The sequence below is a fragment of the Paroedura picta genome, chromosome 8 (genome assembly GCF_049243985.1).
Source record: "Paroedura picta isolate Pp20150507F chromosome 8, Ppicta_v3.0, whole genome shotgun sequence".
Lineage (NCBI taxonomy): Eukaryota > Metazoa > Chordata > Lepidosauria > Squamata > Gekkonidae > Paroedura > Paroedura picta.
Window position 1 is genome coordinate 52,940,355 of NC_135376.1, and position 16,183 is coordinate 52,956,537.

Below are 16,183 nucleotides of genomic sequence, written 5' to 3' on the forward strand. Positions count from 1 at the left end.
GACCCCCATACAGAAGACTTGAACCACCATAACATCGTCCCCCATTACTAGCAAACACTGTCCCTTGAGAGTAGCAAGTCTCTGACCAAATTTTCACCCATGCCAGAAGACTTTTGGGGGGAGTTTTCTTTACCTCAGCATGGGAAAGTATAAAGCCATCTCAAATGTATGGCTCTTGAAACTTTATGCCTACCTGGTAAGTTTTTATCATTTCTTGGCAGTTCTTTCGTATCTGGTCAGATTCCTCTTTTGCTTGAGTCAACTTTGTTGTTGCCTCTTTAAGCCGATCTTTGGTTTCCTAGGAGGAAAGTAATAGCGGTTAACCATTAAGTTAAGAATTGTTCACAATAAGCTGGGCACTATTCCAAAAAAATGAAAGAATCACTGCCCAAGGCTTCTTTCAGAAGGGAAAAATACAAGGCTGTAATCCTATACATGTGAAATTTGGAAGTAAATGATATTGAATAAAGGACAACTCATTCCTGAGCAAATGTCACTTGCATTGTCGTACCTTCACTGTTTTTCCTGCAAGGGACTGAAGGCCAAACTACAAGAGGGAGAAACCACAGGTCAATCCCATAGCTGCCTACATCATTTTAAAAGCAGTTATAGTCCTTAAGAAGGCAGATCCATGCATTTTGCTGTTGAATAGCTGATTTGTTGCTATTTTTTCTCATATATAGAGACAAACTAGTTAGTGAGAATCCAGTTAGGAACTTCACTACAAATAGCTAGCACTGCCTACTTTCTCATTCTACCAAATGCATTTATGCATATTTTTTTCATCAGTAAGAGCTCTGATCCAGCCAGGGTATTCCCCCCCCCCCCCAACCATCTACAAAAACTAAACAAAGACCCTGCTGAGTGTCAGAAGTTTTCATTTTGGCCCAATTTTCATCCCTTTCAGCCATTTCCAACTTTTCCTGGGCAAAATTAGACACAGAGGAAAACATGAAATTAAAACAGCTTAGAAAGTACAGTACAGCTGCCTTGCTTACGGTCCCATGTTAATCAACCTGACCCACTTTCAAAGATTACTCTGAAATCTTGAAAATCCCCATCTGAAAAGAGCCAATTCAGTGTAGTTAAATTTTTTTTTTAAAGGTGACACGATTATGAATTAAATCACCAAAACATCAACATACCAACCTTGTGTAAATCCATTTCAGCCTTCAATTTGTTCTGGGCCCACTTCACTTTAATCACATGAGAATTGATTTCTTCTTTTAATTTTTCGATTTCTCTTGACATTCTGGTGGCTTCACCTTCCTTTACAAGGACAATCATAGATTATTAGATATGTAGTTAAGCCTATTCATGACTGACTAGAGGGATGGAAGCCTACGCTAAATAGAAGTTCATTTCCTATCTTCCGGTGAGAGGAATTAAGCACAGAATTAACTGAACCAAACCATAAAATATTTTGGATTTTTTGAGGGAAGGTGTCTTTGGCAGATTCTGCCTTCTTGCATCTGTTCTATGCCAATAGAAAAGGAAGAAAAAGTCTTTGGAAAGCTTTTCTGCAGAGCTGACGTGAACACTGATCAAAAGAAGATACGGTGGAGAAAGGCATTTGGAAGGCAAGCTCCTATTCTGGCCAAGGCAGGCTTTATATTTCCCTTGCAAAGACACCAAAGAAAAATCTACTTCAAGCTTCATGGGTAAGGATGCAACAAAACATAAGACTGTTGAAACGTAATTCAATGTCAGGGAACTCTAAGGAATTCGTGAATATTTTGAAAAATGGCCATGTGGGGGCAGTAAAAGCCTCAGTGCAGAGAAACATTAAACAATTATCTAGTTTGTCTTCAGATCTTGCTTCCCTGCAAGCCTTTTGGTGTATCTTTTTACACTAGCACAAAGATAGAAGAATACCGCATTTTAAAATTCCTCTTAAGGAATTGGTCTGGGTGTTTTGTTTGTACAGCCTCAGCCAGCAAACAAAAGATAGCTATCTAAAAGCAAATAATGAAATATAGATCAATTAGAACAAATACCCCAAGTTCAAATGATAATGAGGACAAGAGCATTTACATTTCCTTAAACGTCTTATTTAGCAAGTAATCCAGTAGCATTCACCCCTAAACTACCTAGTTTTGCAATCGTGGACAGTTTCGATAAAACCATAGCTCTATTTCCCCTTCCAGTTTGTTTCCCCTTGCCTCATTTTCATGAGAATACTCAGGGCCAAAGAACATGGCAACTGTTACAAGTCGGGCTGCCTGACCTGACTTATAGACTGACACGATGTCAGAGAACTGATGTCTCCAAGTATGCCACAGCTCAATTAGGCACAGGAATGTGGTGTGAGGCAAGGACAGTGGGGCAAACAGTATCTCCACCATGGCTGTTTCACCCTGGGAAAGCAAGGGGTGGGGGGTAACTGAAGCACTCCCCATCTCCAATCCCATGCTGCTCAGTGTACTTGGGAATGTTAGTTCTCCAATGTCATATCTGTAAGTCATATTTGGGAACCGCAACATAGCTCATAGCAGAAGTTACCTAAGTTTCCACCCTCAAGCCCACTATTTTCATATTATATCCCATTTCTCATTCAAGTTTTAAAACACAACACAAGCCATTTAAGTATTTTAACCACTTTTGGATTTCAAGGTTAAGTGACAGGAACACAGAGTCACCAAAAGCACTATACCTTGTTTTCAAAGAGCTGATGCAGCCGTGCTTTTTCCTGAGAAAGCTGCTTTATTTTATTACTGTGCTTTTCGATTTCTTTATTTGCATCTCTCAGTTTCCTTTCAAGTACTTCCTTTTCCTTTCGGAGATCTAGGGATTCCTTTTCTCCTCTAACATACTTCATTACCATGGCTTCCTTTTCTTGGCGGGCTTCTTCACATTTCTTGTTTGCCTTAAAGCATCAAACATAGCATGTTTACTTTGGGCAGTGAGATATAATGTATAATCTTTCCCCCAGTTTATAAAGCTTAAACACTTGCCTACAGCATACATGGCATCTTAAAATAGGATTGAGGTATCTGAAACTATGACAGTTAAGGGTGTTTGCAGGGCTGCACAAGATGGTAGATGGACATTATATTCCTATTGGCAAACTGTAGTGAGGAATTGTGCTTTGCCTAACAGGAAACTTTAATAACTATCGCCCAGTTTCAAATGTTCCATTTTTGAGCAACGACATTGAATGGGTAGTGGCTGGTCAACTTGAAGTATCCCTGGATGAAGAAGATTATTTACATTCTTTCAAGGCTGGTTTCAGGCCTGGTTATGGGACTGAAACAACCTTGATTGCCCAGTTAGTGACTTGCACTGGGAGATAGCTGGGAACTTCCTGAGGAATCTTAGAGATCAGGTTGCAGAAGGGGGTGCTGGGGAACTGCTACTGAATTAGCCTTTGGGGGGTCTCTTAAGGCTTCATCTTGTCCCCTATGCTTCTCAAGATCTACATGAAACTGCTGAGTGAGGTTATCCAGAGATAACCTGTGCTCTTCTGTTGCCATCTTCTGCTAGCAGGTAAAGACAGTGATCCCTCCCTACCCTACAATTTTAATTGTTGTTCTTATGTTTTTTGTGTGTGTGTTTAGTTGGACTTTGTCTGAATAATATGGGGGCAATGGTTTTTAATCTGCTGGCCACCTTGGTGGCCCTGATGAGGGCAAAAAGTTGGGGATATAAATTTTGTAAAAGTAAAGTCAAATAATACAGAAGAGGAAAGATAAGCAAGAATTGTATTGCACAAAGGAAGTACTCAAGACCGAGATATGGACCAGACATAGTTTAGAGCTGTTGTGTCCAAATCAAGTTATAATTTCCAGTCTTTTAACCTGTCCCTTCACAGGGTCATAGCAGATAACGGACTGGTTTCCACAAAGCAAGTTGTAATCTAAAAATAAAACTTGAGGAATGGGGGAAGGGGGAAATGCAGAGAACAAGGAACAAGAACATGAAACAAATTGGTTACAACTCAGAAAAGTAAAGTGTTATCATACCTTTTTAGTAGGTATTTATATGAAAGACAGAATTCTAAAACTGAATGTGGAGTAGCTAACTCTTCTAGCCAATCAAACTGATGTTACTTTCCTTGGAAACTTAGCTTTCATAGTATCTTTATGTAGAGTTTAACTGTTTCACTTGGTCTGAAGTCATGTTTGTAATCTACCTGGGGCTAATGTGGAAAGATGAGATATTAATGTTTTAAATAAAATTAATAATTTAGCTGTATGGATACTGGAAATAAAACACTCGAGGAGCATTTGTTCTACAGCAAACACATTGCAGGTTTGCCTACTGATTGCACAAATTAGCATGAACCACAAACAGAACTAGCTCAATGAACAGATATCTCCTCTTTCTTCCTAAAATCTACTTTATGTGTCCTTCCCTCGTGAAGAAGGCTGGAGTCCCAGCACTGAGGAGCTGCACCATGAAGATGATCTGACAGAAAATTCCTTCCTAGTAACCTTTTCCCTTGTGGAAGGGAAGCAAGCTTGCACAAGAGGAAGGGAGGAGGTGATTCCTGCCAATTTTTCCCAAAGCTGCACTCCCTCACTTCATTCCACCGTTACCAAAGTCTTCCTGGACTTCTAGAGTAGCTTTTGTGAGAAAGACAGGAATAGATCCATGCAATGAACTGGTTGTGTGCATGATTTATTGGACTCTTAACAACTGTTTTCCAAAGCGTGGTATAAATACTTTGCTTGGAATTTTTTTAATCACATTTTCATCACATACCACAAATAAATCTGAAGGAGTTCAAAATTATTTGCAATAATTTGTTCAGGTCAAAAGATAGTGTTCAGTTAAATAACTGACCATTTCATTTGTATGGTGCTTAGATGTTGCTTCAACTTTCAGTCAGACAGTATATTGTAATTAAAACTGGCAAAGCTGTCTAAAGATACCTGATCGGTACGAAAGGCCATCTCTTTGTGCAGTTGCTGGATAGCATTCTTTGCAGCAGCATCTTGAGATACAAGTTTATCTTTAGAACATTTAACTTCTTTTTGGAGGTCCTCTATTCTGGCCTCTAACTGGAAAAAAAACAGCAATTAATGAGAGAAACGTCAGTATATGAGTATATATGCAGCTTAAGAAGGTTTTAAAAGTGGTAATATATCAGACAATGTCATACTCATACCTAAGGAGGAGTGAAGCATAATCACTCTAAAACTACAATCCAAAACAGTTCATATAACACTGTTTCTGCTCCAGCAACCAAAAGTCAAGCCATTACAAACTGATTTATTCATGTCTCCATTTTCATGGTATATGGGAATGGGCTACTTCCAAACCAAAACTGGAATATACAGGGGGAGGGGGGAAGCAGCCAATTCCAGTCCCCCATCACCTTTCCTCACGGTGCTTCCATAGTTAAAATTAGATACCCTATCTATCCCTACTGCAAGTGAATAAACACACAGGCTTTCCCAGCACATCTAGTTTGATCTCATTCAGGTCAACATGTTAATAAATGGCTAACACCTCTTCAGTTCCAATTCATGTCTAAAAACGTAAATATCAACATTACAATATTCTGTTTGGGAAACAAACCCTCCAGCAGAATATAAAATGATCAACTGAGGAACTCTTCTGTCCATTAGCACAAATAAGTATGCATTTTGCCCCTAAGATAAAATTAGATTTTTTTTCCTGCAGGCTATTATTTCAGTTGCTGTTTGAGTAGTTAATTGAGGAAGTTCAACACAATATTAAGACTTGGAGACTAATGTTTGTAACTACAGAAAAAAGTATACTTGGTCTTCATGAAAAAGTTGCATGAAATAATAACAAACTAAATCCAAGATCACCTTAAGAACTGAACTAGAAATACAAATGTTATTTTAATGAATGCCCAAGAGATGTTAATAGAAATAATTCTGTACCTGTTTAATAATGCCGAGATGCTGTTTTTCAGTTTCTGTTCTTTTTTTCAATTCATCTTTTAACTTATCCTTTTCCGAACAAATATCCAAAATTAATTCCTGGTGTTTCTTGTTTTCCTTAATTAACCTGCCCATTAAAATAATAAAACCCATAACTGGTTAGTGAAAGCAAAGGTTGTAGGAATAAAAAAAAATCAAAATAGTTGCTCTGCCAAATCCTATATTCTAATAGAGCCCAACTGCTCACCATCTGGGCAAGCCACCTTTCACATTGTACCATTTTCTATTATTATTATTTATTATTTAAACTTTATTCTGCTCTCTTTTGGTTGATTCAGGGTGGATCTTTGGTGAAAGTATACTCAGAGTTATCTAGAGTGCACACAATGGTATCTACTGTTCTGGCTAGCAACTTAACTTGCTTTGCTGTTTGTTAATTGCAATCTCATTATAAAAAGTTATTAGTACATATTAGGTGCAAAGAAATGCACTGAGTGATGACCAGAACACTGAAAAGCATAAATTTTCCCTGGCTGATAGGGGCATCAGGTTCCCAGCATCTGAGAATCAGCTTGGTGTAGCCGTTAGGAGTGCACACTTCTAATCTGGCAAGCTGGGTTTGATTCCGCACTCCCCCACATGCAACCAGCTGGGTGGCCTTGGGCTCGCCACAGCACTGATAAAGCTGTTCTGACTGAGCAGTAATATCAGGGCTCTCTCAGCCTCACCTACCTCACAGGGTGCCTGTTGAATTTCAGAGCCAAAGTCTGAGGACTGGCAATATTACCTGGTCACGGTAGCTAATACTGTGATCCTTTGGACTGGTGTGCTACACTAGATCAGCATTAGAGGTTGTGACATAATTCTGTTAGTCAACCACAACTCCTATAAAGCAACAACTGAAAAGAGGTAACATGTTAGGAATAGCCCTCAAAAAGCAAAACAAGAACATTTTAAGGTTTAGCACAGGACTTCTATGAGGCAGCCAAGCTTAATAGAGTTAAGGAATCTGGCATCTGGCCCATTTTCCCTACTGTTGGGGCAACCACCAATACCACTAGTGGGGCTATAGCTGCTGGCAGGGTGAAATTTGATCCAAAGTCTCCAGTGGGGCCAAAGATGGGCTATGGACACAGCTTAGTCCAGGGTCAGTTCTGGACTCTTTCTATTGGTGGTAACTCAGGCCTTAACTGTGGAGGTCTGGTCTATCATCCACAAGACCTAAATGGCAATAGACCTGGCTTCTGCCTTGCAGCTGAGAGTTGGGTCCTGCCCCACATTTTTTTCTAAGTGACTAGGCTTAGCCTCCCTAGCCTGGACACCAGGTCTACCAAAGAAAATAATATCCCTTAAAAATTCAAAGGAGAAAGGTTCAACAGCTGGGAAGCATTAGCTGGCTACTGCCAACTCCCCATATAACTCCCAATTCCAATGTTATTGGGAATGACAACATCAAACTCTGAAGTCACATCAGAGATAGCAGCAGTGTTAGATGTAGCTGACCTGACAACCTGAATATCAGGCATCTTATCAGTTGACAATATCTTACTGCACACCCTAATCACAGCATCCTGCTTTCAACAGCGCTGAGCCAAGTGCCTCATGAAATCTTTCAAGTAGGTCGTGAAGGCCTTTCCACACTGCTTGTTCTCAGCAACTGGAATTTATGCATCTTCTGAATGTGATGGTAACATTTTGCTGTCATGGCTAACAGCTACTGAATAAGCTTATCCTCCCAGAAATTTGTATAAGGAACCATCTAAACTAATGGTTATTACATCCTGTTGCAATACTTATGGTACTGGTGTTGCTCAGAGGACACCGCTTGCCACAAACTAAATTATATACTGAAGCCCTAGGCAAACATGTCTCTCACTTGTTTAACCAACAAATCACAAGTGCTTCCTATAACATTATGGACTGAAGCTTTGAATTTAAAAACCACCAACTTAAGTCAAATAGACATTTAGCTAGAATAAAGCCCTTCATTTTTGTCCAGGCAATACTTCAAAGATAAAGTATAAGAAGGTGTTTAACCTGCTGGCTGTATACTTTATAATACTATGACCAACTTAAAAGCCTCAGAAAATTTAGAAACGACAGCCATTTTAATGAAGCTCTTATTTGACGTTACCCCAGCTTCTTTAGCAGCTGAGGGTGACATTTGGAAAGTTTATGAAGCAAAACTGCTGTTGACTAAACAGGACCATTAATATCACAGGTCAAGTTTGGTAGATAATTTTCGAGTTAAGTACATGAACAAGGTCCAAATCTACGTGGGAGAAAAGGAGAAACACTGGTGTGCATTCCACATACAAACAATGCTGAATTGACACAACACATCAGTCCAGACCAGTGAAAGTGAGTAAAACTTGAATAACTTGTCCCTAATACAATAAATCTGAATGAAAGCCAACTCCTAAAAATCATGCCTTTTCTAAAATGATTACGGCCATATCACATCTGAGTGCTTATTCTTCAGAGAGCCTCCAGTCAGAATATCATCTGGCAAAGTGCACCCACTGGGAAAGTACAGAAGTAGTAAAGGTGATTCCTGAACCTTGGTTAAGAAATCAGGAACCAATTATGAGAAACTCCCTCCTGCCATCCTTCACTGCTGTCCCTAACTATGGTTCACTGTTATTGATACATAGACAGTAATGCGATGACCCCAAAAGCCTCTTGGTTTCAGTGCTGGACTAGAAACCACATGCTCACATCAGGTGAGCAGAAAGAAACACGGGCAAGAGCCAAGCACACAATCTTGATGTTAAAATGAAGACTTGTTATGCTTTAATATTAAAAAGCCACAGCAGAGCTACTCTTACTTTAAACATCAAAGGTATTCTCTCTTTGAAGCCATAGTCTGCCAGAGCTCACCATGTGATAATTATTCAAGTTTAACCAACAGTAATCCAAGGCAACCAAATATATTTTGTTAGATGTGGAAGCTACTAAATAGCAGGATTTTAAGTGTTGAGTTAGATTTGCAGCAAACAGTATCCCCGTAACTGTGGGATCCTGTTTCATTTACAATTAGCACCGTAAGTACTTAAACACAACTGTCTGGAAATTCTCCACACTCCAGCCTGACCATAAAGTCTGCTGCAGCTGGGAGGCCTCTCTGTAATCACAAAGATGTCCTGGAAGGCCAGAGCTGATAGACAGTTCACCACTTTGAATACGGTTCACCCCAGGGCACCAACATTTGACCTCTCTTGCCTCAGAAGCATTAAAAAGAAAATTAAAGCTCTAGCTACTGATTCTGATTTTGATTCTGAGGGAAGTGAGTCTACAGTCCCACATTTGTGAATAAGGAAAGGTATATTATATAACTCAAAGATGCCCATATCAGTGAGTATCTGTGTCCCAAACATATCCGGAAGATGAAGGGGTAAAACGGAGACATGGCTACCAGTGGTAGGAAATGAGTGGAACAGCCTGTCTACCATTACAAAATCCATGCACCCAAAGAGACCAGTGTGCTAGGGAAATGGAGTGAGGCCATGGTTTATTCACAGAATTTTACATGAAGAAGGCCTCAAGCTCAATCCCTGGCTCAACTGGTTAAATGGATCAGAGAGCCATTTGAACAACCTCATCTAGGGACCCTTGATAGGTGCTGCCAGGCAGGATGGGTAACAGTGACCTTCATAAATGGTCTGATTCGGTATAAGGCAGCTTCATGTGACATCTGTTTTTCTTTGGTTAGTTTAGGGAAGAAACTGATGCTGCAATGGCAGCTGAGAGCAGAGGAACCAAAGCAAGTCCAGGAAGCCAGGAGAAGGATCAAATGAATGTCCACTTTTAAGCTTTTGTACCATGTATTTCTTGCTCCATCAGAGGGCACGAGTTACTTTAGTGACTGATTACTGCTGGTTATTAAACAAGATTATTTACAAAATTTGCATGCCAAGAGAGAGACTAGCAGCTTTGCCTCTTTGCTTCCACTGGGGTACAGTTAAACCCCCCACAGCTTCCCAGAATCTTCTGGTAAATATTCCAGGTTCTCAAAACTCCTGCCATTATTTCACATTACCTTCAAAGGCGAAGTGACGGGCTCAAACCAAGGTAAAAATTGTGATGAAAGCAGAACCAGTATCTTAATCTGAGCCCTTCTGATTACCTTCACTGATTTGTGATGTACATACTAGTCAGACAACTGAACTACAATAGAAGAAAAGTTGTTTTTATACCCTGCTTTTCAAAGTCTCAAAGCAGCTTACAATCACCTTCCCTTCATCTCCCCACAACAGATATCCTGTGAGGTAGATGGGGCTGACAGAGCTCTGACAGAAAAACTCTGTGAGAACAGCACTATCAAGACTACAACTAACCCAAGAGCTGGCTGCATGTGGAGGAATGGGGAATCAACCCAGCTCTCCAGATTAGAAGCTGCTGTTCTTAGCCACTACACCAAGCTGTAAAACATATTTAGTCAAAAGTAAATATTCAAGTAAAAGATACTCAGTCAACTAGCAGGAATACTGGTGCTAACCTGTGTCCATATTACATGTCATCTTCTGTTTGCTATACCAAAAAGCAAATGGTTCTGTTTACCATTGCTGCAGCAAGTCAACCTCCATCCCCAGGCTAATTCTCAAATGACAATGGAGTTGCTCCCACCAAAACATTTTGTAGCTTCTCTCTATAACTTCAATGCAGGGACAGAGGTTAACAACAGTCGGGGGGGGGGGGGGGGAGGGCGAGTTACTCTTTGCTACACAAGAAATGTCAGCCGATACAACCAAACTAGCCATGACACAGGGCTGCAATGAACTGCCAGTCCCCATCACCCCTTCTCTGATGCAATGAGGGAACAAACATAGAAGGGAGGGAAGGAAGCAGTGAAGTCTTCTCCTGCCCATTCTTTTTTCTTCTCTGCAGAATTAGAGTCTAATTTTCACAAGATGAATGTAGATTTGGAACTCTGGTAGAGACAGAACACAGCAGTTCACTCTTACCCACTTGCTGTCCCACCAAGCGCCTTCCCAAGTACACTTTTTCAAAAGCGAGCCAACCACTGGACTAAAATGATACTTAGCACTGGATTCAAGTTACATGAGTGAATCGCATAGTTTGGCATTAATGGCCAAGATACAAAAATTGCATTAATTAAGACCACACCAGTCTCTCTCAACCAGGGTTTCATGAAACCCTGGGTTTTCCTGAATGAGTGGGAGTTAATTTTGTATATATTTTAATAAAATTTGTTAAATTATTTATTAGATGATATGAGCATATATAGTCATATTGACCCTCCCACCCTTCCCAAAATGGCCAATAATGGGCCTGGAGAGGGTGGGAAGGGGAGGGGCCCCAGGTGGACATGTACAGAGCTATGCAGCCCAATCATATTCTGCAGGATTGCACCACTTCTGGGGGTTTGCGAATTTTTCAGGGGTTTCTCTACAGTAAAAAAGTTGAGAAAGGCTGGACTACACTCTGCCTAGGCAGAAGAACCCATCTGCAAACCACAGCTGGCAGAAAGGTGGGTACTGGGGAAAAGAAGCCATCATTCTTCTAGCAGAGATGACACCAGCTGTTGGTCTAAGTTGGACAATGCCTGCTAAATCATATCTTGCTGTCAGGTTGCGTCCTAATGGGACAGGATTGCTGACAGCCTTGGGTGGGGAGGGAAGATGATCCAAGTCATTCCTAGGTGGGATAGATTTTCTGTAATTCATTTGTACCCCACCTTTTCCCTCAGTGGAGATCCAAAATGGCTTATATCATTTTCACCTCTTCTGTGTTATTCTCACAACAACCCCTCTGAGGTACATTAGGCGGAGAGAAAATGACTGGCCCAAAGTCACACAGTGAGATTTCATCCAGCAAGCACCAGTTGGAATATGAACCTGGGCCTCTCAGAGACTACTCCAATTCAGAGGACATGAAGAAGGAACCACTTTCCCCATTTGGGCAGTTCTACAGATCATCTGAAGCCCCAATTGGCTGAACTATCACCTAGACCGTTTATGCACTGGAGGTTTCATGCCAGGCTGCAAGCTGGAGTTTTAGTCGTGGCAGGTTGCTCCACCTCTTCCTGCACCCACACAGGGGAGCATTTGGCCCAGTGCATCTCATCCACCCCCGATTTGTGCTGCTGCACGGGAGTTGGGGCAGTGAAGTTCCCAGTGCATAAATGGTCCTAGAGACTCCATCTTGTCTACAAGGCAGGAGACAACGGAGAGGAATCTTAATGTGGAGATCAAAGGAAATGATGAACTCTAAATCACTGCAACTTCAAGTTGAGCTAGCCTGTCCTAAATCAGGCATCTTTTGGGAAATACCAAGGGCCATTCCGCACAGATTCTTTGTAGCAGGAGTGTGGCAAATTGAAATCACTACAAAAATGCAGTTATGCACAATGTCGTAGACAATCTGCCACACTTCTGAAACCGATCCGCAAAAAGCGCTTCGTTGTAGCGCTTTCAGGGATATCCCAAAAAGTGTATTCACCCTCCGGAAAGCGCTACACTCTTGCAACCAATCTGCAACACTAGCGGAAAAGTTCTCTGTGTTACCACTGTTGCGGTTTCAGCAAAGTCCCTCCCCCTGGTTCTCTCCTCTGATCTTCTGGCGAAGCGATCGCCATTTTTTTTTCTCGAAGCGAGCGGAGATCAACGAACCGGCGAGCCTTCATTCACCCAGTGAGGCTTCCCCGGCTGCAGTCCCTCCCCAGAGCTGTTTTAAGTCACCAAGCACCACACAGCCCCGTTTGCTGGTTTATTTTCCCTTTATTTTTGGCCGAAAATCGTGCCCATGCGGGGGGGGGGGGTGGATTTTTTTTTCACTCGGGAGGAGTGTGGCAACGATGAAACGGCAGCTCACACGCCACCTGCTAGCTAGATTGGTCTCTCCGTTGCAACGAATCAACTTTTTAAATTTTTTTAAAAACCTGCCTTAAAGGGAAAGGGGCTTTTCGGGAGCATGATAACAGCCGCCCATTGGCTGCTCGTTTGATTGACGGCCAGGGGCAGGACAAACCTCGGCAAATATCGCTTCCTGGATAGCGATTTTTGCCGAGACTGGAAACCTGTGGGAAACAATAAAAATGCAACTGGATTCCACTACAAAGGCAGGTATGCATAACGACGAATTTCACTATTTAAAATGCCGTTTTTTTGTTCCGAAACCAATTTGCAACATAGGTCCTGGTGCGGAATGGCCCCTACTGAAGAGAGAGGGCTGAGTGTTTTCATCTTCCCTTTGTTCCCTCACAAAACCTGTTAGCTTGATCAGAACAGCTGCATTCTTTTATTAAATTTTGTTATATACTGAATTCTAACTCTGATCACTGGAAGCTCACCATGCCTATTTGGTCTTGCTATCTAAAGTGTTGGGAGTGGCAGCCAAGAAGCTCACCATCCCTAGAGCACAATATAGCCAAGATGCAACTAGGCAGGGCTTCTAAATGGCAATGCATGCATGCATGGAGTGTTAGATGTATGGCTCCATCTGGCAAGAGATGCTCCCAAGAGTCATTGGTAGCAATCAGTGACTACCCAGGTTTTAACTGGCACCCTTGATGATCAAGGAATGGGGCATGTCACCAACTAGAGATTTGGGTTCTTCCAGCCTCCCAAAGGTCCCATCTGAAAGAACAGAGAAGGGTTTGCTAGTGCAATCTTTCTAAAGGCATAACCTCAGGTTTAAAATGGATTGTCATGCAGGAAGAGAAATCACTGATCAAGAACCTTAAATAATCTTTGAGTGCCTGGTACTGCCTGTGTAACACTCTGGATCCAGACTGTTGAATGCACAGGCTTAGCATGAACTTGGAAAGCCCACCATGCATTTGTGAATCAAACTTGTAAGGCTTGCGTCATCACATGTAAAATGATCTCTCAATCTCTTAAACTGAAAAGGAGTCATTGGTTTCAGGTGCTATCAGTGTTTGTCCAGGATAGCAATTCACCCACAGCCTATCACTATAGTTACCTAGCACACAGAGCTAACACAAAAGAGAAATGCCCATGTATAAAGAGCTCTACAGAGACAGGCACTTGGTACTCACTTCTTTATTGTGTGCTCTTGCTGGAGATATTTATCTTGCATGTATTTTTCAAACACAACCAATGCAGCCTCACTCTTGCAGACCCCATTTGGAGGTTTATGATCCCTCAATAAATCCGTTGATATCAGTTCAGATTCTATCTCTTCTAGCAAAGCCTCCTGAGAGGAAGTATTTTGTATAGTTGAAATAAGGTTCTTGGTACAATCTGTATCATATGGGCTGTCCGAACAGACCCTGTCAGACCTTTTTATATGATCATGCTCTCTGAGCTCATGTAATATGTCTATCAGGGACTGACTTGTGCTGTCTCTTTTGGAAAACTGTTGCTCACAGTCTGCACCAGGTAAGCACTCTGTTTTCTTGGCTCCTTCTATTTGTATTTCAAAGGGTTGAGCGTGACAATCTCCTCCTCCATTGACTTCTGGTATAAGCTGTGTATCAATACTGCTCCCATTCCCATGTGCATCAGTAGCTGCTGAACTGGGATTCAATATCCTCTGTTTATCATCTGTTCTCAAAGTGCTTTGATCAGCTCCAGTGTAGGCATCATGCAGACCTTCCTCAGTTCCTAGAGTTTCGCCAGTTTCCTCAACATCTAATGCACATTGTTCTTCCAGTAAGTTCCCTTCCATCTTTCCAGGGACAATCTAGAAAGAAAAGTTTAATTTATTTAGTGTGTCTTCAAAAACAGGGTTTATTATTAACAACAACAACAACAACAAATTATTTTTATCCCACCCATCCAAGTTGCTCAGGGCAGATTACGACACTGTATAAAAAGGTAAAGGTATCCCCTGTGTAAGCACTGGGTCATGTCTGACACTTGGGGTGACGCCCGCTAGCATTTTCATGGCAGACTCAATACGGGGTGGTTTGCCAGGGCCTTCCCCAACAACACTGTACAGACAGTGTATAAAAAGTTAAAACAATGTAGAACCACTGAAAAACCCAGCTAAAAATTGTTAGCAGGAGCCCATCTCACAACTTTCTCGCTTGTTGTGGTCAGAACTTTTTGACATTTATGCACCTAATACATAAACAGCATGGAGTAGCTCAGGTAATATATACATTAGCATAGCATGGGTTAGCTCAGGAAATCTAACTCTAAACATGAGGTCAAATGATCAATACTCAAGTACACCATTGTGCTTTTCATAGTTTAGAATTAGGTCACCCCTCTCTCACTTTCATATACCATGCCTTCCTCACAGGCCTCTGAGTACCCAGGTCAAGAAATGTATAGTATGAATAAAGTTATAAAAAGCAGTATTTGTGAACAGGGTGGAGGGCTCCCAATCTGCATACTGCAAGCAAAATGAAAGCTTTAATGCAGGGGTAGTCAGACTGCAGCCCTCCAGATGTCCATGGACTACAATTCCCATGAGCCCCTGCCATGTCCTCCATGAACCAGAAATGATGAAAAATAAAGGTTATTTCCCCTACAGTTTCTAGCTAAAGCAAGTAATCAGTTTGTCCTTCAAGGTATAGCAACTCTGTCTTTTATTTTAGCTATGAATCATAGGCAATTGAAGCAGAATGTTCTCAATTGAGAGTAATTAATTTTTTGCAGAACTGATGAACATTTAACATTTTTAAAAGCCTTATGATTTGGACCTGGCTTTATATAGAGAACACTTGCAAAAGCATCTCCTCTCCTTCTTTAAACCCCAGTTCAAAAGAGTATTACAGTCTTCATCTTCCACTGAAATGAAACCTAAGTAGTGTTAATGCATTTGCTCATATTAATCCTTTGGTACCTGAGCCTGGAGGAGATCAACCCTGACTGCTCTTTAGAAGGCCAGATCCTGAAGATGAAACTCAAATACTTTGGCCACCTCATGAGAAGGAAGGACTCCCTGGAGAAGAGCCTAATGCTGGGAGCGATCGAGGGCAAAAGAAGAAGGGGACGACAGAGAATGAGGTGGCTGGATGGAGTCACTGAAGCAGTAGGTGCAAACTTAAATGGACTCCGGGGAATGGTAGAGGACAGGAAGGCCTGGAGGATCATTGTCCATAGGGTCGCGATGGGTCGGACACGACTTCGCACATAACAACAACCTGAGCCTGTTCCTTGGTATATTGTGTATATAATGTATATTGTGTATATTGTGTATATAATGACTTTCTGATCTACTGAAATATAACTTACACAGAAATGTATAACAGTATCTAATCAGTAGCACAAAATTTATTTCTTTACCTTGGTCCATTTTGTCTGAGGAAGTGTGCAGGCACACAAAAGCTCACACCTTGAATAAATTTGTTGGTCATAAAGGTGCTATTGGACTCCATTTCTTTTTTTTTTATT

The 16,183-nt window shown here is 41.3% G+C and overlaps 1 protein-coding gene across 4 annotated transcripts in view; it reads right to left on the reverse strand.

Annotated features, from left to right (window-relative positions):
• Window positions 1-16,183, reverse strand: part of CCDC186 (coiled-coil domain containing 186) — a 71,253-nt gene that overhangs the window by 44,591 nt on the left and 10,479 nt on the right. For all 4 annotated transcript variants that reach the window (XR_013233597.1, XM_077349828.1, XM_077349826.1 and 1 more), the window contains exons 2-7: window positions 13,876-14,522; window positions 5,856-5,982; window positions 4,875-5,003; window positions 2,654-2,866; window positions 1,150-1,269; window positions 194-298 (exon numbers count right to left, since the gene is read on the reverse strand). Coding sequence is in view for 3 of the 4 variants with exons in the window: in XM_077349826.1 (XP_077205941.1) it covers window positions 194-298; window positions 1,150-1,269; window positions 2,654-2,866; window positions 4,875-5,003; window positions 5,856-5,982; window positions 13,876-14,522 (1,341 nt within the window). In the remaining variant the exon portion in view is untranslated. The remainder of the gene's footprint in view (window positions 1-193; window positions 299-1,149; window positions 1,270-2,653; window positions 2,867-4,874; window positions 5,004-5,855; window positions 5,983-13,875; window positions 14,523-16,183) is intronic.